Source organism: Chlorocebus sabaeus, chromosome 16 (genome assembly GCF_047675955.1).
Source record: "Chlorocebus sabaeus isolate Y175 chromosome 16, mChlSab1.0.hap1, whole genome shotgun sequence".
NCBI lineage: Eukaryota > Metazoa > Chordata > Mammalia > Primates > Cercopithecidae > Chlorocebus > Chlorocebus sabaeus.
Window position 1 is genome coordinate 79,965,997 of NC_132919.1, and position 25,723 is coordinate 79,991,719.

Sequence of the window (25,723 nt, forward strand, 5' to 3'; positions counted from 1 at the left end):
GGCAGCTTTGTCCACCAACCGGAGGTGGGCCTCATCCTCCCAGATCCATGGAGTCCTTCAGAATCGTGCCTCGCTCCAGTGTCCCACGTAGGAGGCCATGGGAGGACGCGGGGGCCTGGGGGTGCCCGTCCCATCTGCCCAGAGCCTGCAGCCCTGACCAAGGAGGGCTCCCCATACATGGGCAGAAGCTGTGGACCCAGGGAGCCTATCCCATGCCATCCTCCGCATGTGGCCCGTGGCCCCAGTAGCCCTGAGACAGCCCGTGGTGCAGGAGGGGCCCTGGGCAAACCGAGGCGCAGCCCCCAAGTCCCCAGCACCCAGGGGTCACCACGCCTCGGCTGGCCTCATGCCCGCTCATTCCCAGGGCCCAGGAACGCCGCCCCTTTCTTTATCAACACCCAGAGCAGCTCCCGGGCCATAGGTGGGGCCTCCTCCAGTCAGAGGCACCTGTGCCAGGGGCTGGGGAACACGGATCTATGCCAGACAGGCTGAGAGAGGAGGGGCCCAGGGAGGAGGGGCCCAGGGAGGAGGGACCCAGGGAGGAGGGCCCAGGGAGGAGGGGCCCAGGGAGGAGGGGCCCAGGGAGGAGGGTCCCAGGGAGGAGGGGCCCAGGGAGGAGGGGCCCAGGGAGGAGGGCCCAGGGAGGAGGGCCCAGGGAGGAGGGGCCCAGGGAGGAGGGCCCAGGGAGGAGGGGCCCAGGGCTCTCCCCAGGACACTTCCAGGGCATCCAGGAGGGTCTGGCTTCAACACCACTCAGGGTGGGCGGCCAGCCCCTCCCGGGAAGGTGCCCAAATCCCTGGACAGTCACCTCGGGATGGCTGTGGGCAGAAACTGGGCTTGGCCTGCCCTCCCCGCCTGCCGCCCCACCCAGGCCTCTCCACAGCTGGTCTATTCCGGGCTCCTCTGACCACCACTTTATTTTTATATTTTTAAGATGGAGTCTCACTCTGTCGCCCAGACTGGAGTGCAGTGGCACGATCGCGGCTCACTGCAACCTCTGCCCCTCAGGGTCAAGCGATTCTCCTGCCTCAGTCTCCCCAGTAGCTGGGATTATAGGTGTGCGCCACCACACCTGGCTGATTTGTTTTTGTATTTTTAGTAAAGACGGGGTTTCGCCATGTTGGCCAGGCTGGTCTTGAACTCCTGACCTCAAGTGATCTTCCCGCCTCAGCCTCCCACAGTGCTGAGATTACAGGTGTGAGCCACTGCGCCCAGCCTGGCCATCAGTTTAATGCCAGGGCAAAGGGGGAGGAGGAGACCTAGCCTCGGCCCAGGAGAAGGCCCACGGGAGCTGGCACAGAGAAGCCAAGAGCCTCCTTGGTGAGGACACTCGGACCCAGGCCCTCGGGATGCTGGCTGCTGACAGGGCCAAGCCTGGTGTGGTGGGGCCGTGGTGCCCATGGTGATTTATGGGCCAGGAGCACTGGGGGTACACGCAGGGCTGTGGGAACGGCTGATATTCACCTCCACCTGAATCCAGCAGAATCCCCACCCACCCCAAAGCACACCATTGCTGCCTCCAGAGCCGCCACTCACAACCCTTCTCCAAAGCTGCCGAGGTTCACTGATGCTGAGACCTCGAACGGAAGCTGCTGGCCTCACATTTGTCCCCATTTACGGCTGATGCTTTAGCCAGTCTTTGATAGGCCGGGGGTTGTTCAACTTGGACGAGGCCACTCAGGTGGATGAGTCCTGTCCGTTCACAGATGGGGACTCGTGCCCCGTCCCCGTCCTGCTGGCTCCCTCTCTGAGGGAGGGGCTGGCCTCCAGCTCAGGCTCCCAGGCCTACAGCCCAAGCACACGCGATGCTGGAGAAGCGAAAAGCTGGTTCCCTCCATTTACTCACGGATGAAAAGATTAACACATCAGCAAATCAAAATCAGAGAATTCCTAAGGCACTCTGTGCAATGGGAACGGGTGGACGTGGGGGTGGGCGCACGACTGGCGTGGCCCAGGAGTGCCGCCCGCGGCGTGGCTGCCTCCACACGGGCCCTCCTGAAGTTATCTTGGTCTGGCTGCCGGCTACGGGAATGCTGGGTCCTCGATGCCGTGGTCGGGGTTGCAGCTGAAGGCGATGGTGATGGCATAGCGGGTGCCCCAGTGGACCTTCTCCACCCGGTGCAGGTTCTCGGACCCCGAGGTGAAGAAGGAGACGCGGCCTGGGAAAGAAGAGAGAGAGGTGACCACAGGGCCACACCCACACCACGGCCTTCAGAGGGTCTGCGGTCAACCCTAAAGAGCAACCAATCAACACAACCCACCGGGCAGGCTGGAGAAATCGCCCCTCTGGGAACTGCTTCTGCAGGAAGCAGGAAGAGCTGGAGAAACAAACCCAGCAATGCTCAGGGCACCTGTGGCGGAGGAGGGGCCCCCACGGGGACAGCAGGGACTCTCTGTGGTGGGCAGGACAGAGGAAGGAGCAGAAGATGAGGCCACCACTGGCTCCAGGCAACCCAGGCCATTTGATCTCCCAAGCTCCGGGCACCCGAGGCCATTTGGTCTCCTCAGCTCTCATGGGCCTTCCAGGTCTGACACTTCAGGATCTTATTTCTACTCACAGGTTGAGAACACAAACCAAGCCCTGGGGTGTTCTAACAAAGAATCAGGAAAGACAAGTCAAGATAAAACATCCAACTTGCAAACACCTCTCTGGCTCCCTTCAAGGGGTGATAGAGATGACGCCTGAACCGGCAGCTTCCACAGCAGCGACCAGGGCCCAGGGCCCCGAGAGGTGCTGGAGGCAGGTGCCTGTCTCAAGAGATGCCAGTTCATCTGCCTTAATATTGGAGTGGCACTGCCTACCCCACTGTAGAGATTTTGCGGTAAGCGTTTCAAAAAAAAAAAAAAAAGAACCGCGGACACACTGATCTGTGTGACCTCACTCGAGGCTACAGAAGAGATAATTACATAATTTTTTTTTTTTTGAGACGGAGTCTCGCTCTGTCGCCCAGGCTGGAGTGCAGTGGCACAATCTCAGCTCACTGCAAGCTCCGCCTCCCGGGTTCACACCATTCTCCTGCCTCAGCCTCCCGAGTAGCTGGGACTACAGGCACCTACCACCACGCCCGGCTAATTTTTTGTATTTTTAGTAGAGACTGGGTTTCACCGTGTTAGCCAGGATGGTCTTGATCTCCCGACCTCGTGATCCACTTGCCTCGGCCTCCCAAAGTGCTGGGATTACAGGCGTGAGCCACCACGCCCGGCTGACAATTATATAACTATTACCTAAATATCCCTCCATATACATAGGACTATATGTGTACAACATCAAATCACAGGTAAACACATAGATATACACAATTAGACAGATGTACGATATCAAATCACAGGTAAACACATAGATACACACAATTAGACAGATGTAGGATATCAAATGACAGGTAAACACATAGATACACACAATTAGAGGCACATGCAGGAGACACGTTGTTTTAATTATCTGGAAGATGGTGATACAAAATGTTCGACTCAAGTATTTATCATGCTTAAAATGACTAAGATCAAAATATGCTAAAAAGTTGTGTAATTTCGAGTCCTAGGAGGTTTCAGCTGCTTGACTTCCCGAGAAAATGTCTGTCTTGTGCTCTGTGAGTTTTTCATTTTCCAACAAAACTGCTGTGACTAGGACTTCTGGGGTGAGGGCAGACAGGCTGGGCTCCTGCTTACAGAGGCTGGACGTCCAAACCTTTCCCCTAATGCAGAGATGACTCAGAACAACTGACATGAAGGCAGAGCGAGGCCAGGATGCAGTCAGGCCAAACGCCCCCAGTCCACGCCAGGGGAGACTACGCCCAGGGCTGTGGCACACACGGCCCGAAGCCGGCTGCAGGGAATGGGCTTGGCCGGCCGCTGGCTGCAGCAGGAACTGTCCAGCCTGTGGCCAGGGAGCAGCTGAGGGAGGCAGGATGGCAGGAAGTGGCCGGGCAGCTCAGGCCACCTGCCACAGGTAGTCATGGAAAGAGAGAGTCCCTCAAACTGAGGCTGCAAACTAAAGTCCTGAGCTAACCTGAGAAAGGCAAGTACAAATAACAGGAATGTCAAAATAAACAAGCTGGAGATCTTAAAAGAGATAAAAGAAAGAAGTCCTGACTGTCACATGGTCCCTGGTCTGACTGAGCAGCCAGGCAGGAGGAACACCCGTGCCGAGAGGCCACGCCATAGGTGAGGGCAGTGCCCTGGGGATGGGTGAGGCAGCGGTGGGTGGGTGGCGCTGGCACAGTCCAGAGGGCTCCCAGGCCTGTGCGAGTTTCAGCTGCATCTGAGGTCAGGGCTGTGGGCTCCACCTGAGGAGGCCCCTAACAGGGGTTCCCCCTCCCCACACCCTCCCACCCCAGGACCTGGGCTTGTGTCACCCACAAGTTCAAGGAGCAGACGACTGTCCGCTCGGCAAATGCTCCCTGGCACTGCTGTGTCCGCACTGGGCTGGGCATGGCTGGGGCTCTGGGGCTCTGGGACTGCAAGGTCCAGCGTGATGGGCTCTGAAGCCAGCACCGCAGAGACACCCGGTGAGGTTCCCAGCCACCAGCGAGGAGGGCACTTGGTCACCGACACTGGGCTGGGGCCTCGTCTAATCTTAGATCCCGAATCCTTTTGAGAAGGGTACAGAGGTGAACACACTCCAGAAGGGAGGGAGGGGGACCCTGACCACTAAGAGGACACAAACCAGGGAGGGAGGGGGCGGCGCCCGTCAAGGGGACACACCGGGAAGGAGGGGGATGGCACCCGTCAAAGTGATGGGCACCAGAGAGAGAGAGGGACAGCACCCATCAAGGTGACACACACCAGGGAGGGAGGGGACGGCGCCTGCCAAAGTGATGGGCACCAGAGAGGGAGGGGGACAGCACCCATCAAGGTGACACACACCAGGGAGGGAGGGGACGGCACCTGTCAAGGTGATGGGCACCAGGGCATGGAGGGGAGCTCTGCCCCTGACTGACGGTGACTTCAGACACGTGGCCCTGTAGACACCGGCCTCCTGGGTGCTGGGACTGGCGCTGGACCTGGGAATCACTCAGCACCAGCCTGACACACAGCAGGTGCTCTGTGAACGCAGCCTCGCTCCCAGGGACACGCCCCTCACACCTGTGGTGCTTGCCTGAGCCAGGGGCCCCATGCCCAGGCCCCGCCCGTGCCTCCTACCGGCTCTCGGCTCCACCGTCTTGTTGGCGCCCTCCTCCATGAACACGAACCGCCCTCCACCGAAGTCCTCCAGGTAGTCGGAGAGGTACAGCAGCGAGGTGTAGTCGAAGGAGCCGTAGGTCACCTGAAGGCAGAGCCGGGAGGAGGGGGCAGAACGGGCTCTCAGCATGCGGCCAGGGCAGGTGCTGCTTCTCTCTCTTATTTTTTATTTATTTATTTTTTGAGACACAGTCTCGTTCCATTGCCCAGGTTGGAGTGCAGTGGCGTGATCTTGGCTCACTGCAACCTCCACCTCCCGGGTTCAAGCAATTCTCCTGCCTCAGCTTCCCGAGTAGCTGGGACTACAGGTGCCCGCCACCACCCCCAGCTAATTTTGTATTTTTAGTAGAGACAGGGTTTCACCTTGTTGGTCAGGCTGGTCTCGAACTCTTGATCTCAGGTGATCCACCTGCCTTGGCCTCCCAAAGTGCTGGGATTACAGGCATGAGCCACTGCACAAGGCCTCTTTTTTTTTTTTCAAATAGGGTCTCACTTCTTTTACAGACAGCATGACTCAGGCTATAGTGCAGTCACAGCACTGTCATTGCTTACCATAACCCTGAACTCCTGGCTTTAAACAATCCTCCTGCCCCAGCGTCCTGGGTAGCCGGGACCACAGGTGCACGCCACCACACCCAGCTAAGTTTTTCAACCCACCTACCTTGGCCTCCCGGGTGCTGGGATTAGAGGCATGAGCCACTATGCCTGGCCAATTTTTGTATTTTTTGTAGAGGCTGGGGGTCTCACTATAATGCCCAGGCTGGTCTCAAACTCTGGGCCGCGGGTGGTCCTCCCGCCCCAGCCTCCCGGGTGCTGGGATTACAGGCGTGAGTCACCAACATCTGTGCTTCTTATTTTCCAGAAGGTAAATTCACAACACGTGTCGGCCCCATTAATGAGGCCATTCATTCCTTTGCAACTTTAAAACCCCTCTGTGTAGTCTCCAGCCCCATGCATTCTTGCCCAGGACTTCCCGTAAGCTCAAATGTTGGAGCAGCCGTGTTCCAGCAAAGGCTGCGGGCAGCAGGCCAGCCAGCAGGGTGCACACGCTGGGCTGGTCCCCCGGTGCCGGCCTCGCTGTCCACATGCGGGAACCGGGGGCAGGGGTGGACAGGCTTTTCTCCTTTCTTCAGAAGTGGAGCAATCCCAAACTTTTTAAAACTTGTAATAAAATGCAGAACCTAAGATTTACCAGCTTAACTGTTTCTTCACTGTTTTGAAGCACAGTTCAGTGACGTTAAGCACATTCTCAGCGCTACGCAGCCACCGCACCATCCTCTCCAGAACGTCTCATCCTCCCAGGCCGAAGCTCCGTCCCCAGGAAGCACTGACTCCCCACGCCCCCCAGCCCTGCCCTCTCCATTCTGCTTTCTGTCTCTGTGAACCTGGCAACTCAGGCAGGATCTGTCCCTCCGTGACTGGCTCACTTCACTCAGGGGTCGCAGCACTCAGCTTTGGTTCCAGAACCCAGCTGGGGCCACCCCCTGGGGATGAAGGGCGCTGAGGACCACACCCTGAGGGTGAAAGGTGCAGCCGCTGGGAGACCGGCTGCAAAGGGGAGGGTGCGTCTCACCCAGCTCAGCCGTCGTGAGCACATCCAGAGCGTGGAGGGTAAGAGACACTCTGGGGAGGCAAGGGGGATGGGGCTGCACCAGCGCAGAACTGGGCTCCCACTGTGCGGGCACTGAGCTGGGCACACCACACACAACAGAGCCTCGTGTGCAGTGGAGACAGCCCAGGCTGGAAGGCAGACTCTGGACCCTCCCCCTGGGCAAGGTGGCCTCCTCTGAGTCCTCCTGGGAAGGAGAGCAGGATGGCACTGAGGCCCGGTCCCCAGTCCGACCTGCCAGTATCCACCTCACATAATCCGCTGCAGGGAAGCCCAGTCTCAGGTGGTGCCCTGGGGAGGTGGGTCAAGCTCCCTCTCCCCGCCCCACCCAGCTGCCAGGAGGCCCCTTGGGCTCAGCTCCCGTGGGCTTTGCCCCCTCCAGGCCTCATGGCTGCCCCCTGGAGTCCCCCCTTAAAAGCCTCCCAAACACAAGTCCGTGCCAGGCTCTGATTCTAGGGAGACCAGAGTAAGACAGATATCAAGTGAGCAAAGCCACGGGCAGACTGCACCTGCCATCTATAAGAAGGAAACCACACCAGGATCCATGCTCTGACAGACACAGCTGCCTTATGGTATGCAATCGGAAGAAAGAACAATTGCGGCCGGGCGCGGTGGCTCAAGCCTGTAATCCCAGCACTTTGGGAAGCCGAGACAGGCAGATCATGAGGTCAGGAGATTGAGACCATCCTGGCTAACACGGTGAAACCCCGTCTCTAGGCCGGGCGCAGTGGCTCAAGCCTGTAATCCCAGCACTTTGGGAGGCCGAGACGGGCGGATCACGAGGTCAGGAGATCGAGACCATCCTGGTTAACATGGTGAAACCCCGTCTCTACTAAAAAATACAAAAAACTAGCCGGGCGAGGTGGCGGGCGCCTGTAGTCCCAGCTACTCGGGAGGCTGAGGCAGGAGAATGGCGTGAACCCGGGAGGCGGAGCTTGCAGTGAGCTGAGATCCGGCCACTGCACTCCAGCCTGGGTGACAGAGCGAGACTCCGTCTCAAAAAAAAAAAAGAAAAAAAAAGAAAAAAAAAAAAAAAGAAACCCCGTCTCTACTAAAAAATACTAAAAACTAGCCGGGTGGGGTGGCGGGCGCCTGTAGTCCCAGCTACCCGGGAGGCTGAGGCAGGAGAATGGCGTAAACCCGGGAGGCGGAGCTTGCAGTAAGCCAAGATCCAGCCACTGCACTCCAGCCTGGGCGACAGAGCAAGACTCCGTCTCAAAAAAAAAAAAAAAAAAAAAAAAAAAAACACAATTGCCAAAACTGTTTGAAATGTGATTCTTTACAATTGATGGAATGTGGTATTCTTATGCATTCGTTTTTATACACATACAGAAATTCAAAAAGGAGCTCTAAGATCTCAGGACTGTGGTTACCTGTAGGTGAGGGGGTTACTGGTTCCCCTTTATATATATTTTACTTTTAAATCTTGTAGGATGCATCCTTTATTCAAATATTCAAATTTTGACACATGATTTATTCAAAACTAAATTTAAAATAAAGTACACTGGCCAGAAGTCATAGCAAAACAGCTCTCCACAGAGCAACAAAAATCACCCTGGTTTCTAAACAGTTCTGTTTCACTGAAGTAAAATCTCTGCTAATTAGAAAAACACTAATCTTCAGATGCTACTTTGGTTTCCTGAGACAGAATTCGGTCGCGAGCCATGGAAGGAGCCGGGAGCGACAGGACCAGGGCGAATCCGCTGTCTGTGCTGGCGGAAGGCCAGTGAGTGCCGTGCAGTCATGAAAAAGGAAGTGGTTAAAGTGATCACAGCAAAGCAGTGGTGCCGGCTGCTCCCAACACTGCAGCCCGAGAGGGAGAGAGGAGGATTGAAGGCAATCCCAGGCCTTTGGGTTCCTTCACTGTTCTTCTTCCCTTGGGTTTACCTTTTTTTTTTGAGACAGAGTCTCCCTCTGCCACCCAGACAGGAGTGCCGTGGCGCGCTCTCAGCTCACTGCAACCTCCGCCTCCTGGGTTCAAGCAATTCTGCCTCAGCCTCCTGGGTAGCTGGGACTACAGGCACCCACCAACACGTCTGACTAATTTTTTGTATTTTACTTAGTGGAGACGGGGTTTCACCATGTTAGCCAGGATGGTCTCGATCTCCTGAACTCGTGATCTGCCCGCTTCGGCCTCCCAAAGTGTTGGGATTACAGGCGTGAGCCACCATGCCCAGCCCTGGGTTTACCATTTTAATGCCAAGTAGCAGAGTGCCAAGATGGCAGATGCTGACTGCAGATTATAACTGCGATCTCTCTCTCCTGATTACAACTGAAACTGCACAGAGTGCATTTTGGGAGGCCGAGGTAGGCGGATCATCTGAGGTCAGGAGTTCGAGACCAGCCTGGCCAACATGGTAAAAAACCATCTCTATTAAAAATTCAAAAATTAGCCAGGTATGGTGGTGAGCCTGTAATCCCAGTTACTTGGGAGGCTGAGGCAGGAGAATGGCTTGAACCCGGGAGGCAGAGGTTGCAGTGAGCCGATATCATGCCACGGCACTTCAACCTGGGTGGCAGAGGGAGACTCTGTCTCAAGAAAAAAGAAAAAAAAAGAAAAAAGAAAAAAGAAGAAAAAGGCTGCACCTGAAGAATAATTTAGTAACAAATGTCACATGGCACAGAAAGCTGGTCATCTATCTTACTGTCACAGCGGGTGCGGCGGGGGAGCGAGAGTTTGATCTTCCCAGCCACGTGCTTTCTGGCTTTAACCTTGCATTTGAGCTTCAGCTCCGGGGCTGACATGGTGCCACTCAACCACTTCCATCCAGGCTTACTGTATAAAGGGAACTCCCAGCTTCTACACCATAAAAATCAACCTTAAAGAATGGCTATAATACCATTCTTTTTATTAGCTGTGCTTTACTTTTATCTTCTAAAATCTTTTATTAAGGGCCAGGTGCGGTGGCTCACACCTGTAATCCCAGCACTTTGAGAGGCTGAGGCAGGTGGATTGCTTGAGGTCAGGAGTTTGAGGCCAGCCTGGCCAACATGGTGAAACCCCGTCTCTAATAAAAATACAAAAATTAGCTGGGCGTGGTGGTACACGCCCTGTAGTCCCAGCTACTTGGGAGGCCGAGGCAGGAGAACTGCTTGAACCCAGGAGGCAGAGGTTGTAGTGAGCCAAGATTGAGCCACTGCACTCCAGCCTGGATGACAGTACGAGACTGTCTCAAAAAAAAAAAAAAAAAAGAAAGAAAGAAAGAAAAGAAAAGTCTGGGCACGGTGGCTCACACTTGTAATCCCAGCACTTTGGGAGGCCAAGGCGGGAAGATCACCTGAGGTCAGCAGTTTAAGACCAGCCTGACCAACATAATGAAACCCCGCCTCTACTAAAAATACAAAAATTAGCCGAGCGTGCTGGTGCACACCTGTAATAATCCCAGCTACTTGGGAGGCTAAGACAGGAGAATCACTTGAACCCAGGAGGCAGAGGTTGCAGCGAGCCAAAATTGCACCATTGCATTCCAGCCTGGGCAACAAGAGCAAAACTCCATCTTAAAAAGAAAAGAAAAGAGAAATGGGGGCCGGGCACGGTGGCTCAAGCCTGTAATCCCAGCACTTTGGGAGGCCGAGACGGGCGGATCATGAGGTCAGGAGATCGAGACCATCCTGGCTAACACGGTGAAACCCCGTCTCTACTAAAAAAATACAAAAACTAGCCGGGCGAGGTGGTGGGCGCCTGTAGTCCCAGCTACTCGGGAGGCTGAGGCAGGAGAATGGCGTGAACCCGGGAGGCGGAGCTTGCAGTGAGCTGAGATCTGGCCACTGCACTCCAGCCCGGGTAACAGAGCAAGACTCCGTCTCAAAAAAAAAAAAAAAAAGAGAAATGGGATGGGCAATGGCTCTCGTCTATCATCCCAGCACCTTGGGAGGCCGAGGCGGGAGGATTGCTTCAGCCCATGAGGTCAAAGCCAGCCTGGACAGCATAGTGAGACCCTGTGTCTACAAAAAATTAGAAAAACGAGCCAGGCATCAGGGCACGCACCTGCGGTCCCAGCTACAGTCTTAGTCCCAGGCTGAGGCAACAGGAGGGCTTGAGCCTGGGAGGTCAAAGTTGCAGCGAGCCACGACTGCACACCTGCACTCCAGCCCGGGTGACAGAGTGAACCTGCACTCCAGCCTGGGTGACAGCCCTAACTCAAAAGAAATAAATAAAGGTAGAAAGTGGTAGAAGGAAGCTCCCAGAGACAACACAGAGACCTGGGCCATGGAGAGCATGAGTGGCTGAGCGGAGGCCATCTGCTGGAAGAGGTTGAGCATAAGTCTGTGAATAAATAACAATGGGGTAACCACAGGCCGTGTGGGCCGGGTTCTCCACTTCTTGTCACCACCAAATGAGAAATTTTATTTCTCCAACTCCATCAGTGAGATTGAGGGTGTGCCCTGAACCCTCAGAGAGGAAGACATCTAAATGCTTACACCCACCGGGCATGGTGACTCACACCTGTAATCCCAGCACTTTTTGGGGCCAAGGAGGGAGGATTGCCTGGCTCAGGATTTCAAGACCAGCCTCGCTAACATGGTGTAACCCCGTCTCTACTAAAAATACAAAAATTAGCCGGGTCTGGCGGGGTGTGCTTGTAATCCCAGTTACTCGCGAGGCTGAGGCAGGAGAATCCCCTGAACCCAGGAGGCCGAGGTTGCAGTGAGTCGAAACTGCGCCACTGCACTCCAGCCTGGAAGACAGAGCAAGACTCTGTCTCAACCAATCAATCCTAACACCTGTGGTAGACCCAGGACGCAGGAGAACGGGCCTCACCTCGTGCACGTGCGCGCTCACTCTGTCCACGCACACCACCCTGTCCGTGGGCACGCTCACCTTGTCCACGTGCGCGTGCCAGTACTCGTCATGCGCCGTCCGCGCCTCCGTGCTGTTTATGCGGGAGAAGAAGGTGGGCTTGGTCAGATGCAGCGAGGACGCGCTGATGCCGAAAGCCTCGGCGATGGTGAGCTGGACCTTCTGCCGCACCTCCCTGCAGAGGACACGACAGCTGTCAGCGCAGCCCCAGGCAGGAGGGGACGCTCGTGGGTCCCAACCCGTGGGCGGCAGGAAGAGGAACCAGCCCAGGCGCGCTCCGGACCCACGGGGCGGGGGCTCCCAAGCACACCGGGAACAGACACCGGCTCTGCCTGAGAAGGACGCAGCCCACAGCCCAGGCGCAGAACAGCCAGAGGCCGGCGCAAGACCACAGCGCCTGTGGGGAAGGAGAAGGGCGCCCGTGGGACCCACGCTGGGGAGGCTGGTGTGGAGTCAGGCCCCAGATGCCAGAGCCCCCGGGCTGCATTTGCAGGGCCTGGAGCCCAGCCTTCTATTCAGCAAGGCAGAGGCTGCTGTCTCCCGACGTGGGCGTGTGGAGTGCGTGGACATGGCCTGGGGAGTGGGCGTGGAGCCTGCTAAATGTGGATGGGGTGTCTGTACTGGGGACAAGGGGACTCTCGCTCAGAAGACCCCACGTGCCAGGCCAAAGTGGCTTTGAAATGGATATCTGGGTGGGCATGGGCCCATGCGGGGCACGAGGGGGCACTTGTGTGTCCTGGGATGGTTGCGTGACACTTGGCTCCTCTGTCCTCATCTCAACCTGGGCTCCTCCAGCAGAATTTTTCCCTCTTTTTTTTTTTTTTTTTTTTTTTTTGAAATGAGGCTTGTTCTGTTACCCAGGCTGGAGTGAAGTGGTGCAATCTTGGCCCACTGCAACCTCCACCTCTGGGGTTGAAGCAGTTGTCCTGCCTCAGCCTCCCGGGAAGCTGAGAGTACAGGCACCCACCACCACACCAAACCAATTTTTGTACTTTTAGTAGAGATGGGGTTTCACCATGTTGGCTAGGCTAGTCTCGAACTCCTGACCTCAGGTGATTCACCTGCCTCACCTCCCAAAGTGCTGGGATTACAGGCACGAGCCACCGCACCCAGCCTCATCTGGCAGAATTTTAAAAACTGGTCTGATTTTACACAGCAGAAAATAAGAGGTCCTGACCAGGATGCAGCTGCAGGATTCCAGATCTATTTCACTGACCTGGGCGCATCCTGGCCACGCTGGGCCTGCCCCGGCCTTTGCTCCATGAGATCTCGCCTCTGCGGGCCTGGCCCTGGCCTCTGGGCCTCTCTGTGGGGCCTCCCCAGACTGGCCAGGTCCATCACACCCCTCAGCCCCAGGCCTCCCTGCCTGCAAACCCCCACCCACCTCACTCCTCCTTACCGGTATAACTGGAAGTCCTCCTCTGAGAAGATGTTCTGTATTTTATCCCCAAAGTATCTGTGAAAAAAGGAGTATTCACAAAGGTCACACTTCATTAATCTGTTGTTCATCTCCTTTCAGTTCAGCTATTCCTCAAGTCCCTGAAAATCAACTCAGAGCGACTCCATTTCCACAATGATAACTGCTATAAAGAAGGAGCTGGGGCCAGGTGCGATGGCTCCCGCCTGTAATCCTAGCACTTTGGGAGGCCAAGGTAGGCAGATCACCTGAGGTCAGGAATTCGAGACCATCCTGGCCAACATGGCGCAACCCTATCTCTACTAAAAATACAAAAAGTAGCTGGGCGTGGTGGTGCGCACCTGTAATCCCAGCTACTCAGGAGGCTGAGATGGGAAAATCGCTTGAACCCAGGAGGCCAAGGATGCAGTGAGTTGAGATTGTGCCACTGCACTCTGGCCTAGGCGACGGAGCGAGACTCCATCTCAAAATTATAACAACAATAATAAAAACAAAGAAGGAGCCAGCCAGGAGCGGGACCCGGGGCTAATGCGTGAGGCTGACACGGATCCAGGCGGGGAGGGTCTCTTTGCTCTCCCAGGTCCTCATGGAGCATCAGAGGCCCCATTGGATTCTTGGAGCTGCTCCTAGGAGCCTCCCACCTCTGCTGCCTCTTGCTCCCATCCCTTCTGTCCCTCAGCCCACAAAAAAACACCAGATTTCCCTAAAGCTTCATGAACAAGCCCCCTGCCCACAGGCTGTAGAGAGCCCACACCTCCCAGCTCCTGCGTCCCAACGAGCCACAAGGGACCTGGCCACTGAGGCCCTGAGGCTGCACCAAGCCAGATCCTCCCTCACGTGGACACGCCTCATGTGTCCCCGTGTCCACATGTCCACGTATCCACATATCCACGTGTCCACGGCTAGGAGGCATGGAGTCGCTCGCTCAGCTTTCAGAGCCAGCACTGAGGTCACACTGCAGCACTCACCTGTACAGGTTCACAAAGTGCTTCCCGACAGACAGGGCCCCTGAGTGCAAGTCCAGAATGGATGCCTGGAAAAGACGTTGTGGAGTAAAGTGTGCGGCCGCAGCAATGGCAACGGCTGTTAAAAGTCACAGATGGTAAATGCGAGTTACCAAGGTCTGTCCTGCACACACCTCAGGTTTTTTTTTGTTTGTTTGTTTGTTTTGTAAAAAGGATCTTACTCTGTTGCCCAGGCTAGGGTGCAGTGGCACAATCTCAGCTCATTGCAGCCTCAATAGTCCAGGCTTCATCCACCTCTCAGTCCTTCCCCACATCCTCGGAGGAAGAGGCTTCCAGCCCACGTCAGTCACCCCACCTATGACCCCAGAGGAGCCCCACTGCTGCCCCTTCCTCATCGTCACGGCCACTAGTCCTGCAGCACCAACCTAGCGTGGGCCTGCTGAACGGTAACTGAACCCAGCGCAGTGGCCCAGCCAGCTCTGTGCAGGACAACTTCCCATGTGAACGTGGAGGAAGTGGTGAAACACAAACCCACCCACTCGCAGATCTGTAACAGATAGCCCCCAAACTGAACCAACCCAAACTGAAATAAAGCAAGGAACTCAGGCAGGGTATGGTGGCTCACGCCTGTAATCCCAGCGCTCTGGGGGATCAAGGCAGGTGGGTCACCTGAGGTCTGGAGTTCGAGACCAGCCTAACATGGTGAAACCTCGTCTCTACTTAAAATGCAAAAATTAGCTGGGTATCGTGGTACATGCCTATAATCCCAGCTACTCAGGAGGTTGAGGCAGGAGAATCACTTGAACCCAGGAGTTGGAGGTTGCAGTGAGTGGAGATTGCCCCACTGCACTCCGGCCAGGGCGAAAGAGTGAGACTCTGTCTCAAAACAAAAAACAAAAAACAAAAAAACTTAATTTTCAGAACCCAAGAGAAAAGAGTTTGCAGAAAAAAGTCAAAGAGACCATCATAGAAATATTTTGAAATTCTTGAAGAGTCTATAAATTAATTTCTTAGAAGTTTCAAAGATGGCCGGGCGCGGTGGCTCAAGCCTGTAATCCCAGCACTTTGGGAGGCCGAGATGGGCGGATCATGAGGTCAGGAGATCGAGACCATCCTGGCTAACACGGTGAAACCCTGTCTCTACTAAAAAAAATACAAAAAACTAGCCGGGCGAGGTGGCGGGCACCTGTAGTCCCAGCTACTCGGGAGGCTGAGGCAGGAGAATGGCATGAACCCGGGAGGCGGAGCTTGCAGTGAGCTGAGATCCGGCCACTGCACTCCAGCCTGGGCGACAGAGCGAGACTCCGTCTCAAAAAAAAAAAAAAAAAAAAAGAAGTTTCAAAGATGCAGAAAGACTCAGGTCTATTCAGTGATTATAATTCAAAGCGATCACCAAATACACAGAGAGAAACAGATCTTCAGACAATTCCACACACCAAGCAAGAAAATAACCCTGAAGAAACCACATGGGAATTTGCGCTAACACCAGCTGCACTGGGCGGGTGGTGACTCCGTGATCCCTGTGGCTGCAGTAACACAAAACAGGGCTTTAAAACAACACAAGTTTATTCTCTCACAGTTCTGGAGCCCAGAAGTCCAAAATTGAGGTGTAGGCGGGGCCCTGCTCCCTCCCAGGGCTCCAGGGGAGGTCCTGCCCACCTCTTCCCATAGCCCCACCACTCCCATCTCTGCCTCCGTCTTCACAGGACCTTTTCCTCCTCCCTCTCAAATCTCCGCCGCCTCTGTCTCCTATGGGCACTTGCCATTGGATTTAGGACCCAAAATCCGGGATGATTTCATCTTGAGATCCTTAAGTTAATTACAGTTAATTACATCTGCAAAGGTCCCTTTTACAAATCAGATCATGTCCACAGGCTCCAGGTGAACACATTCTCCGAGGCCATCAGCCGACACCCTGCAGCGTCACACAGGGGACGACAGCCCCACAGGGCGTCCATGGAGGCATCCAGTTTGGAGGTTGCAGGATGCGTTGCAGCGTGTCTGTCCCACGGAGGCTCTGCTGTTTCCCGGCAGCTCCCCGCGTCCAGCGCACACAGCCATCTCCTCGCTGGGCTCCCACCCCTCTCCCTTGCTGGCTCTCTGCTTCCAACCCCCTCTATTCCCCCAGCGTGAACTGGAGCCAGGCAGGCTGTGACATGCCATGAAGAGATGGCCACGCACATCTAAGGACATACTCTTCCCAACGAGGGTCCGCTGCACAGGTTTCAGTCAGGCGCAGCTGCTGCAGCTGGTGCTGAGAAACACCACGGCGGGCCCCACCCACATTTGGGGGCATGCAGGGAACCCTGCACGTCTGTGCCTTCCCCTTCCCATCCAAGTGAGAGCAAAGTTAAAGGGTGAAATAAAGGGGGCAGGAACTACATTCAACTCACCCCTCCGTCAGATCCTCCCAGGGAGAGCCCCTTCTCAGCTATGCTGTAGGGAGAAAATAATTCAGAATTTAGTTACTGGAACTGTCTATAATGTATCATCTAGGCAAAACGTCAATCAGCACAATTAATGCAATGTTAGTGGGTCCTGCGTGTTTAATGTTTATGATGTAAACAAATGTTTAGACCAAAGGACTCAACTTTCAAAGTTCAGTGCATAAGTGACAGTACTGCCATTGCTGTCTTGTCAATATTTGACTCAGCTTAGAAACGAGTGGGCTTCAGCACTTTGGGAGGCCAAGGCGGGTAGATCACGAGGTCAGGAGTTCAAGACCAGCCTGGCCAACATAGTGAAACCGCGTCTCAACTAAAAATACAAAAATTAGCCAGTTGTGATGGCAGGTGCCTATAATCCCAGCTACTCTGGAGGCTGAGCCAGGAGAATCACCTGAACCCGGGAGGCAGAGGTTGCAGTGAGCCAAGATCATGCCACCGCACTCCAGCCTGGACAACAAAGCAAGACTCAGTCAAGAAAGAAAGAGAGAGAAAGAGACAGAGAGAGAGAGACGGAGGGAGGGATGGAGGGAGGGAGGGAGGGAAGACATGAATGGCTGGGCTTAATCTCTCATCTTCAACATTGAAAGCCACCTGGGCCAAGCTAAGGAGCCTTGGGAACATCTGGGGGGGGCCCGCTGCTCCCCATCTCTCCTGGGACCTCAGGCCGGCGGGGGAAGCTTTGAGATTCACCAGCTCAGGAGATAGGGGCCCTGCCCACGGTGGGAGAAAGACACGTACGCACCAGCTGTGCTGGACCAGAGAGGACCACCCCCAGCTGCCACAGGTGCTGGGAGCCGCCTATGGACACCAAGCGGGGACACGCCGGTGCCTCAGTGAGACGCAGTAACCCCACGTGGAGCTAGGCAGCATCCTTGGGGGCAGGCTCCCTGGGGAGAATCTCAGGGCAGGGCACATGGCCCAGGGCTGCACACGCTTAGCATCTCAACAAGTGGTTGGAAAATCAAAACTTTCTTTTAAGATCTCAGTAAGAAAAGTCCAGCACCAGCGGCCTCTGAGTGGCGTCCTGTGCTGCCACAAGTCACAGCCAGGTGGGCTGAAGGGCTCCTTGGAGGCAGTTTCAGGGCAGACACTGAGTGGTCATTGAGCAGTGTCCTGGAGGCTCTGTGGGGAGCAACGGGCACTCAGCAGCAGTCCCCAGAGGCGGCCACGACCTCTGCAGAGGAGCCCAGGCCTCCAGGTACTCTCTCAGCTACTGTTTCACTGAGGGCCATGGTCTCCTCTTCTGAAATTGAAAAATCTGAGCTTGGGCCTTGAAAGCACATAATTCTTTTTTTTTTTTGAGACAGAGTCTCACTCTGTTACCCAGGCTGGAGTGCAATGGCACGATCTTGGCTCACTGCAACCTCCGACTCCCAGGTTCAAGTGATTCTCCTGTCTCAGCCTCCTGAGTAGCTGGGATTACAGATGCGTGCCATCACGCCTAGCTAATTTTTTATATTTTAGTAGAGACGGGGTTTCGCCATGAGCCCAAGCTGGTCTCAAACTCCTGAGCTCAGGCAATCCACCCACCTTGGCCTCCCCAAGTGCTAGGATTACAGGCATGAGCCACTGCACCCAGCCCGGAAATTCTTATAAAATTATAATATAATCTTCTTTTTTTTTTTTTTTTTGAGATGGAGTCTTGCTCTGTCGCCCAGGGTGGAGTGCAGTGGTGCAATCTCGGCTCACTGAAACCTCTGCGTCCTAGGTTCCAGTAATTCTCCTGCCTCAGCCTCCCAGGTAGCTGGGACTACAGGTGCCTGCCACCACGCCCAGCTAATTTTTTGTATTTTAGTGGAGACAGGATTTCACCGTGTTGCCCAGGCTGGTCCCGAACTCCTGAACTTAGGCAATCTGCCTGCCTCGGTCTCCCAAAGTGCTAGGATTACAGGCATGAGCCACCGAGCCCAGCAATAAAATCTTTAAAACCGCTTTATTACTAATAATGGTCTGCTTCCCGCCCTGGCCCCACTCCGCGTGTGTTTGTTTAAATCCCACCGTGCTCAGGGACGGGCGGTTACCTGCGAATCTGCTCCGCTTCCTCCCTGGTGATGACGACATCGGTGACACCTCTGCCGCATTTCCTGGGGGTGCAGCCTGCGATGGGACAGCCAGGGTGAGATGCAGTTTCCAAGGCCACCGGCGCATGCCCTTCCAGGGGATCGGGGCCACAGCTGGCTAATACGCCCGGTCAAATGTGAATTTCAGACACACAACCGCAGCTCTCCAGAGTGCATGCGCTTTGTGCAGTGTGTCTGGAGTTCATGTCTCATTGGGCGTCCTTGGCTTCCAGTGGCTCCAACTGGAGATTTAATCCAGAAGCACCTGTTGCTGCCCCAAACCTTGGGAAAGCCACAGAAGCCCTAGACACGGCGTCGACAGCATTCCTGAACCATCACTGACTGCAGATCCAGACACCCACAGGCACCGTCAGAAAACCCTCCTGAGACCACCAGAGCAGAAAACCCTCCTAAGATCACCAGAGCGGAAAACCCTCCTGAGACCACCAGAGCGGAAAACCCTCCTGAGACCACCAGAGCGGAGCTTGTGGGTCTGGCCCCAGTCCTTCCCCAGGGCACAGCGAACTGTTCCCCACATCCCCGTCTCTCCCCGTACCTCGGTGACCTGCGGAGGCTGCGAGAGGAGGAAGCAGCAGCTCAAATGGGGGTCAGGGTGGTCGGGGGCAGGGACAGGGGCAGGGTCGTTGACAAGATGGTCGGGGCAGGAGCAGGGTTGTCGGGGCAGGGGCAGAGACAGGGTCGTCTGGGGCAGGGTGGATGGTGCAGGGTGGTCAGGCAGGGGCAGGGTGTTTGGGGCAGGGTGGTCGGGGCAGGGGCAGGGTCGTTGGGTCAGGGACAGGGTGGTTGAGGCAGCATCGCCCAGATGCACAAGGTACAGCAGACTGTCAGAGAAGGGTCCAGCGACCCGCCCCTGTGGTTTCCTACGAAGTGCAGCTGGCTTTGTGCGCTGGGCAGGCCGCAGGCCATGCCTGACTATGAGACGGCAGCCCACGAGCACCAGGACATGGGCCAACCGGGACTCCACAATTTGCTTTTCCTCCCTCTCCCTACGTCCTGCCTAGAAAGCCAGCCCTGAGCCTGGACGTGAAGCCTCCCTCTCGGGACCATGGGAATAAAAGCCTCGCACTCAGTGCTGAGCGCCAGCATCGGGGGCTTGGACCCAGACATCACATGGCACCGCGATGACCTTGTTCCAGGAGATAAACAAAGCTCTACTTGGCTGAATATCAGGGAAGGGGGGCTGTAGTTACATGTGGTTAAATGATCTAATGGACATAGGCGTTTTATTTCAAAAACAGAAAGTCATTTTATGCTTTTTTATAAGGTTTCCCCCACTAAACATGAGGACACAGGAAAGCGGAAAGCAAACGGCAAATGCAATGAGAGCCACACAGGCCTGTGGCACAGCCTCTGTACTAGCAACGAGAATCACTAGAGGGAAGAGAGGTCCCTGTGGCACAGGAGCGACTCGACAGGAAGGGGAAGGGACAGCAAACAGCAGACAACATTGTCCCACGACACATATGGCAGCGAAAGCAGAGACGCGGCTGGGTCCACGCTCAGCGAAGATTCTGATGCCCCTTTCCATAACTGGTGGGTGAAGGGGACAGAAACTGGTGACAAGAATTTGTGCACATGAGCGTGGGTCAGGAGAAATACCCATAAAGTTGTAAAAAATGACCAAAAATTTCATGCATTTAGAAATTTTTTAAATTTCCAAGTAACTCTGAGTTAAAAAACAATAATAATGAAAATTAGAGGCCGGGGCAGTGGCTCATGCCTGTAACCCCAGCGCCTTGGGAGGCCAAGGCGGGTGGATCACCTGAGGTCAGGAGTTCGAGATCTGCCTGGGAAACATGGGTGAAACCCCGTCTCTACTAAAGTTACAAAAATTAGCCAGACATGGTGGCAGGTGCCTGTAGCCCCAGCTACTCAGGGGGCTGAGGCAGAAGAATCACTTGAACCCAAGAGGCTTGGCGGAGGTTGCAGTGAGCCAAGATCACGCCACTGCACTCCAGCCTGGGCAACAGAGTGAGTAACACTCTGTCCCCCCCCCCAAAAAAGAAAGAAAGAAAGAAAGAAAGAAAGAAAGAAAGAGAAAATACATCAAACCATTTGTTTTATTGTAAAATACATACAACATAGAATTTACCATTTTAACCAAACTTTTTAAAAAATGTGCAGTGTGGTGGCATCAGGCACAATTGCATCGGGCAGCCATCACTAGCACCACCTCCAGAACTTTTCCACCTCCCCCAGGTGAAATCCCAAACCCATTAAACATGGACTTCCCATCCCCCCTCCCTCATTCCAACTTTTTTCTTTTTTGGCAGGGGTCAGGATCTCCCTCTGTCACCCAGGATGGAGTGCAGTGGTGCACTCTAGGTGCACTGCAGCCCCGACCTCTGGACCTCCCAACCTCCTGGGTTCAAGTGATTCTCCCACCTCTGTCTCTTGAGCTGGGGGTACAGGCGTGCACCACCGCACCTGGCTCATTTTTTATTTTGTAGAGATGGGGTCTCACTGTGTTTCCCAGTCTGGTCTTGAACTCCTGGCCTCAAGCGATCCTCCTGCCTGGGCTTCCCAAAGTGCTGGGATTGAGGATGAGCCACTGCTCCAGGCCATTCCAACCATTTTTAATTTATCATTTTTAATGATAAATTATTAATGATCGCAAGAAAAAATTCTGCTTGGTGCTAGCATTCAAAAAAGAGTTTTGCAAAGCTGGGATGTTAGAGAGAGAACTGCTAAGAGAGAGAGAGCACCCACAACAACCCACAACAGAGACACTTTCATTTTCCTGGCCCCGAGGCGGTCCCGTCCCTCCCTGCGGCGCAGCTGGGACCACGTTCACATGCGTCACAACGGCGCCCCTTGGTGGAAGAACTTGGCAATCTTTTCTTGGTTCAAGTGCAAAGCATTGAATTGAATTTTTTAAAACCTGAATTCTGCCTCAAAAACCCAGTCGCGCATCTTGGATTTTTAAAACTAAGATTTTTAAAACATCCAGATAGCATGGAATGCTCAAGAAAACAGAAGTGACAAGAGGCCTACAGGCAGCGGGGTCTGCACTGGCCGGCCCGGTCAGCCCTGCTCCGGGGCCGTGCGCTCTCCAGGGTGCTGAACCCTGGCCCTGCTAACCGCAGCGCTGCTCCAGGCTCTGGGCTGCCCGGGAACCACCACTACCCCCATATCAGGCCCAGGCAGAACGGGAGCGGGGGAGAGGAGCTGGGGCACAGGACAGCAGAAGGGCTGCCGGTCGTTCCTTGTTACATTTTCCCCAACATTCTCTGACTGTACCACATTCTCCAGTCAAAAAATCTTTCTGGTTTTGACTTTCTCATCCTTATCTTTCTAAGGCAAACCATCTCCTCCACTGGACCGTACAGCTTACTAAAACGCTGACTGTGGCTGGGCAGTGATGGGCAGGGCCCGAAACACCTGCACTCCCAGCCAGGTGTGGACTAGCCAGCCTGCAGGAGGGGAGAGGTCGTCTGCTACCCCCAAGCATACCACATCCAACCCAATTCCCACCCCTTCGTCTCAGCCAATGTCCTTTAACCACATTGAGTCTCATTTTAACGCATTGCTTTCCTGAACTACCGCAGAGCCTGTGGCACTGTACCTTCAAACCTGCGGTGACTGTCGTAGTCCTCAGAGCAGGGCACCTCGATGAATCTCCCCGCCACGACCTCGCCACGGCGGGCCAGGACCTCTGTGACCCCGTCTTCGGCCCCTAAGTTGCTCCAGAGCAGGAGTGCGGTGAGCACAAGGCCGGCCCCCAGGCCCGCAGTCCTTAGCCACGGCCTCTGCCACAGCCTCTGCACCTCCCGCGGGGATCGGTCCTTCTTGGTGCTGAGAACAGAAAACAGGTCACGTCACCCAAACGCGGAGTGAGCCAGAGAAAACGCTCCCGAATCATCAAAGTGCATGCGCCATGACCTGGCCTTCACTCACACCTCACCCCCGAAACGAGGGCTTCCTGCCTGGGGCCAGCGCTGTCCACTCAGGAGACACGGACTCTTCCCTCCCTTTCCCTTCGGGGGTCTCCAATACACACTAGCTGCCTCTTGAGCCAGGGAGTTTGAGAAACACTGCAATAGAGACCCATGGGTTTTAAGTAGAAGAAAAAAAAAAAAAAGAAAAGGCCAGACATGCTCCTTATAAAGGCCACTTGAGGCGGGTGCAGTGGCTCATGCCTGTAATCCCAGCACTTTGGGAGGCTGAGGCGGGCAGATCACCTGAGGTCAGGAGTTCAAGACCAGCCTGACCCACATGGTGAAACCCTGTCTCTACTAAACACACACACACAAAAATTAACCAGGCGTGGTGGAACATGCCTGTAGTCCCAGCTACTCGGGAGGCTGAGGCAGGAGAATCATTTGAACCCGGGAGGCGGAGGTTGCAGTGACCCAAGATTGTGCCATTGCACTCCAGCCTGGGCAATGAGAGCAAAACTCCATCTAAATAAATAAATAAATAAATGCCACTTTAATGTGAGATGTTTCACAACAAAATAAGGATGTTTAAAAGGGTTTGCTTAGCAAAATGGGACAGGATGGGGTGCCCTGTGGTGCAGCTGTTCTAGGACAGGCTGGTAGTGACGGGGGCCTCCATGCAGGGGTGAACCCTAAGGACGGGGGCCGCTGGAGGAAGGCTGTTTCCAGAGTGGGACAGAGGTGAGCCCCCTACAGCTCAGGTATTCCATCAGGGCCGCACTCACTCCCCTCCTGTAAAATAAGCTTCACGTCTGCTCCAAGGAGCAGGTGTTGGGTCTGTCCCACCGCTGAGAAGAGAAGGGCTTTGGACACATGTATTTCCAAAACTTGAATAAAGGCTCATTTAAGGTATATTAGGACAATATTTCTTTTATTTATTTATTTATTTTTTTGAGACAGAGTTTCACTCTTGTTGCCCAGGCTGGAGTGCAATGGCACCATCTCGGCTCATTGCAACCTCTGCCTTCCAGGCTCAAGCAATTCTCCTGCCTCAGCCTCCTAAGTAGCTGGGATTACAGGTGTGCACCACCACGCACAGCTATTTTTTTGTATTTTTAGTAGTAGAGACGGGGTTTCACCATGTTGGTCAGGCTGGTCTCGAACTCCTGACCTCAAGTAATCTGACCGCCTCAGCCTCCCAAGGTGCTGCAATTACAGGCAAGAGCCACCATGCCCAGCCTCAAAAGTCTATATTTCTATATTAACCATTCAGTGCTGACAAAAACTGTTACTCAGTATTTCAGAAAATGTACAAGTGAACTGGAAATTTTTTAAATGTATTAAGTAACTTCTCATATTATTATTGAAGAAAATAGGTAGGTGTATATTTATACTTGAAATATTCTTTTGGAGAGATTTGGTTTTTGGGAAAAGGTAGAATACTTATAAATCATTGCTAGGTCATTCATTTATGCTTAATAAAATTATAGCTGCATGCTAGTCTGATGGTAGTGGGTTCCCAGAACTTAATAACCTTAGTGTCACCAACGTTGGTATACAACCTCCCACTGCTAAATTTGACTGGCTTTTAAAAAAATTATAGCTGTGGTCAGGTGCGGTGGCTCACGCCTGTAATCCCAGCACTTTGGGAGGCTGAGGTGGATTGCTTGATGTTGGGAGTTCGAGATCAGCCTGGCCAACATGGTGAAACCCCATCTCTACTAAAAATACAAAAATTAGCAGGGTGTGGTGGTGGGCGCCTGAAATCCCAGCTACTTGGAGGCTGAGGCAGGAGAATCTCTTGAATTTGGGAGGTGGAGGTTGCAGTGAGCCGAGATTGTGCCACTGCACTCCAGCCTGGGCAACAGAGCCAGACTCTGTCTCAAAAAAAAAAAGAAAAAGAAAAAGAAAAAAAATTATAGCTTTGAACTAGCATAAGGCATTTAATATTAAGGAAGGAGACCACTACTACTACTGCTGCCCTCCTCCCCCCACCTTGCCTAGTTCACAAGACAGGAGGAAAGAGAGAAAGAAACAAAAGTAAGATAAATAGCCAGACAACCTTGGCACCAACACTCGGTCCTAGGAGTTAAACAAAGTAATAATAATAACATCAACCCCTGGCCTAAACTACTTGTGTTATCTGTAAATTCCAGACACTGTAAGAAAAAAGCATTGTAAAACTTTCTGTTCTGTTAGCTGATGCATGTAGCCCCCAGTCACGTTTCCCACGCTTGCTCGATTTATCACGACCCTTTCACGTGGACCCCTTAAAGTTGTAAGCCTTTAAAAAGGCCAAGTATTTCTTTTTTGGGGAGCTCGGCTCTTAAGACCCAAGTCTGCTGACGCTCCCGGCCGAATAAAAAACCTCTTCCTTCTTTAATCCGGCGTCTGAGGAGTTTTGTCTGCGGCTCGTCCTGCTACAATATCCTATCTAGTAGACTCCAAAAGCAGCTCAGATGAAGAGGGGACAAAAATCTCAAGAACAAACTATGAGGTTTAAGAGTCATTGTAGCTATCCAAACCTGAGGTGTCCTCCTGATTTTCCTTAACTGACGGCTTCAGTGTGCAACTCGTCAATAGAGGGGAATTGGGCACTCTCGAAAATAGCAAAATATTAATATTAAGCAAGCGAGAAGCTGTATTCTGCACGCTAGAAGATCCTTCACTAATACCTGCAAACCAATGACCACCTGTAACATTTTAAAATCCTAAAACTAAGCCATTCCTCCATGGCACCCGATCCTCTAGAATTCCACGGGGAAAGCAGTCTTCGTGGTTTAAAAGTGAAGGCAGAGGCACGCTCCCGGCTCAGGCGGACTTTCCAGGCTGCTGGGTGGGTTACTCCACGCGACAGCGACAGCCAAACGGCAGGTTCCCGGAGCAGCAGCAGCAGCCCATCAGGCTGGAAGCAAAGCCCCCTTCTCTTTCTCATGCCCCTCTGGGGTCGGTGGGCCTCCACTGTCGGCCACCGCGGCTTCCGCCCGCACCTGCCCCGCTACCAGCATGGGATGCGGTAGGCCCCGCCCCTCCGCGGCAGACCACGCCCCGCCTGCCCCACCCCACCCCCCGTCGGGCCAGGCCCCGCCCCGTCAGGCCCCGTCCCGCCCACTCCACGGCCCAGTCAGCCGCCGCAGCGCGCGCCCTTCCCCTCCTCGCCGCTACCTGCTCCGGTTCCGGCGCTCGGCCGCTCCGTTGCCCTCGGGCGCCTTGGTTGCGGCCCTCCGCTGAGGCGCCATCGGGCCAGGCCGCCGCAGAGCCGAGCCGGACGCGGGCGCCAGGCCCGGGGACGAACGCCGTGACAGGGAGCGCGAGGCGGGCGCGGCGCAGGGACGCGGGAGCGACGC

The 25,723-nt window shown here is 54.5% G+C and overlaps 1 protein-coding gene across 1 annotated transcript; it reads right to left on the reverse strand.

The window, feature by feature from the left end:
• Nucleotides 1–1,823: 1,823 nt before the first annotated feature.
• Nucleotides 1,824–25,645, reverse strand: OGFOD3 (2-oxoglutarate and iron dependent oxygenase domain containing 3). The gene is made up of 9 exons (XM_008013373.3): nt 25,542–25,645; nt 22,064–22,293; nt 18,439–18,514; nt 16,364–16,406; nt 13,974–14,038; nt 12,988–13,044; nt 11,610–11,763; nt 5,140–5,263; nt 1,824–2,159 (listed from the first exon to the last, which is right to left on the reverse strand). Exons 1-9 carry the CDS (start codon nt 25,613–25,615, stop codon nt 2,023–2,025), a joined length of 960 nt encoding a protein of 319 aa, XP_008011564.3. The 5' UTR covers nt 25,616–25,645; the 3' UTR covers nt 1,824–2,022.
• Between the last annotated feature and the right edge of the window lie 78 nt (nt 25,646–25,723).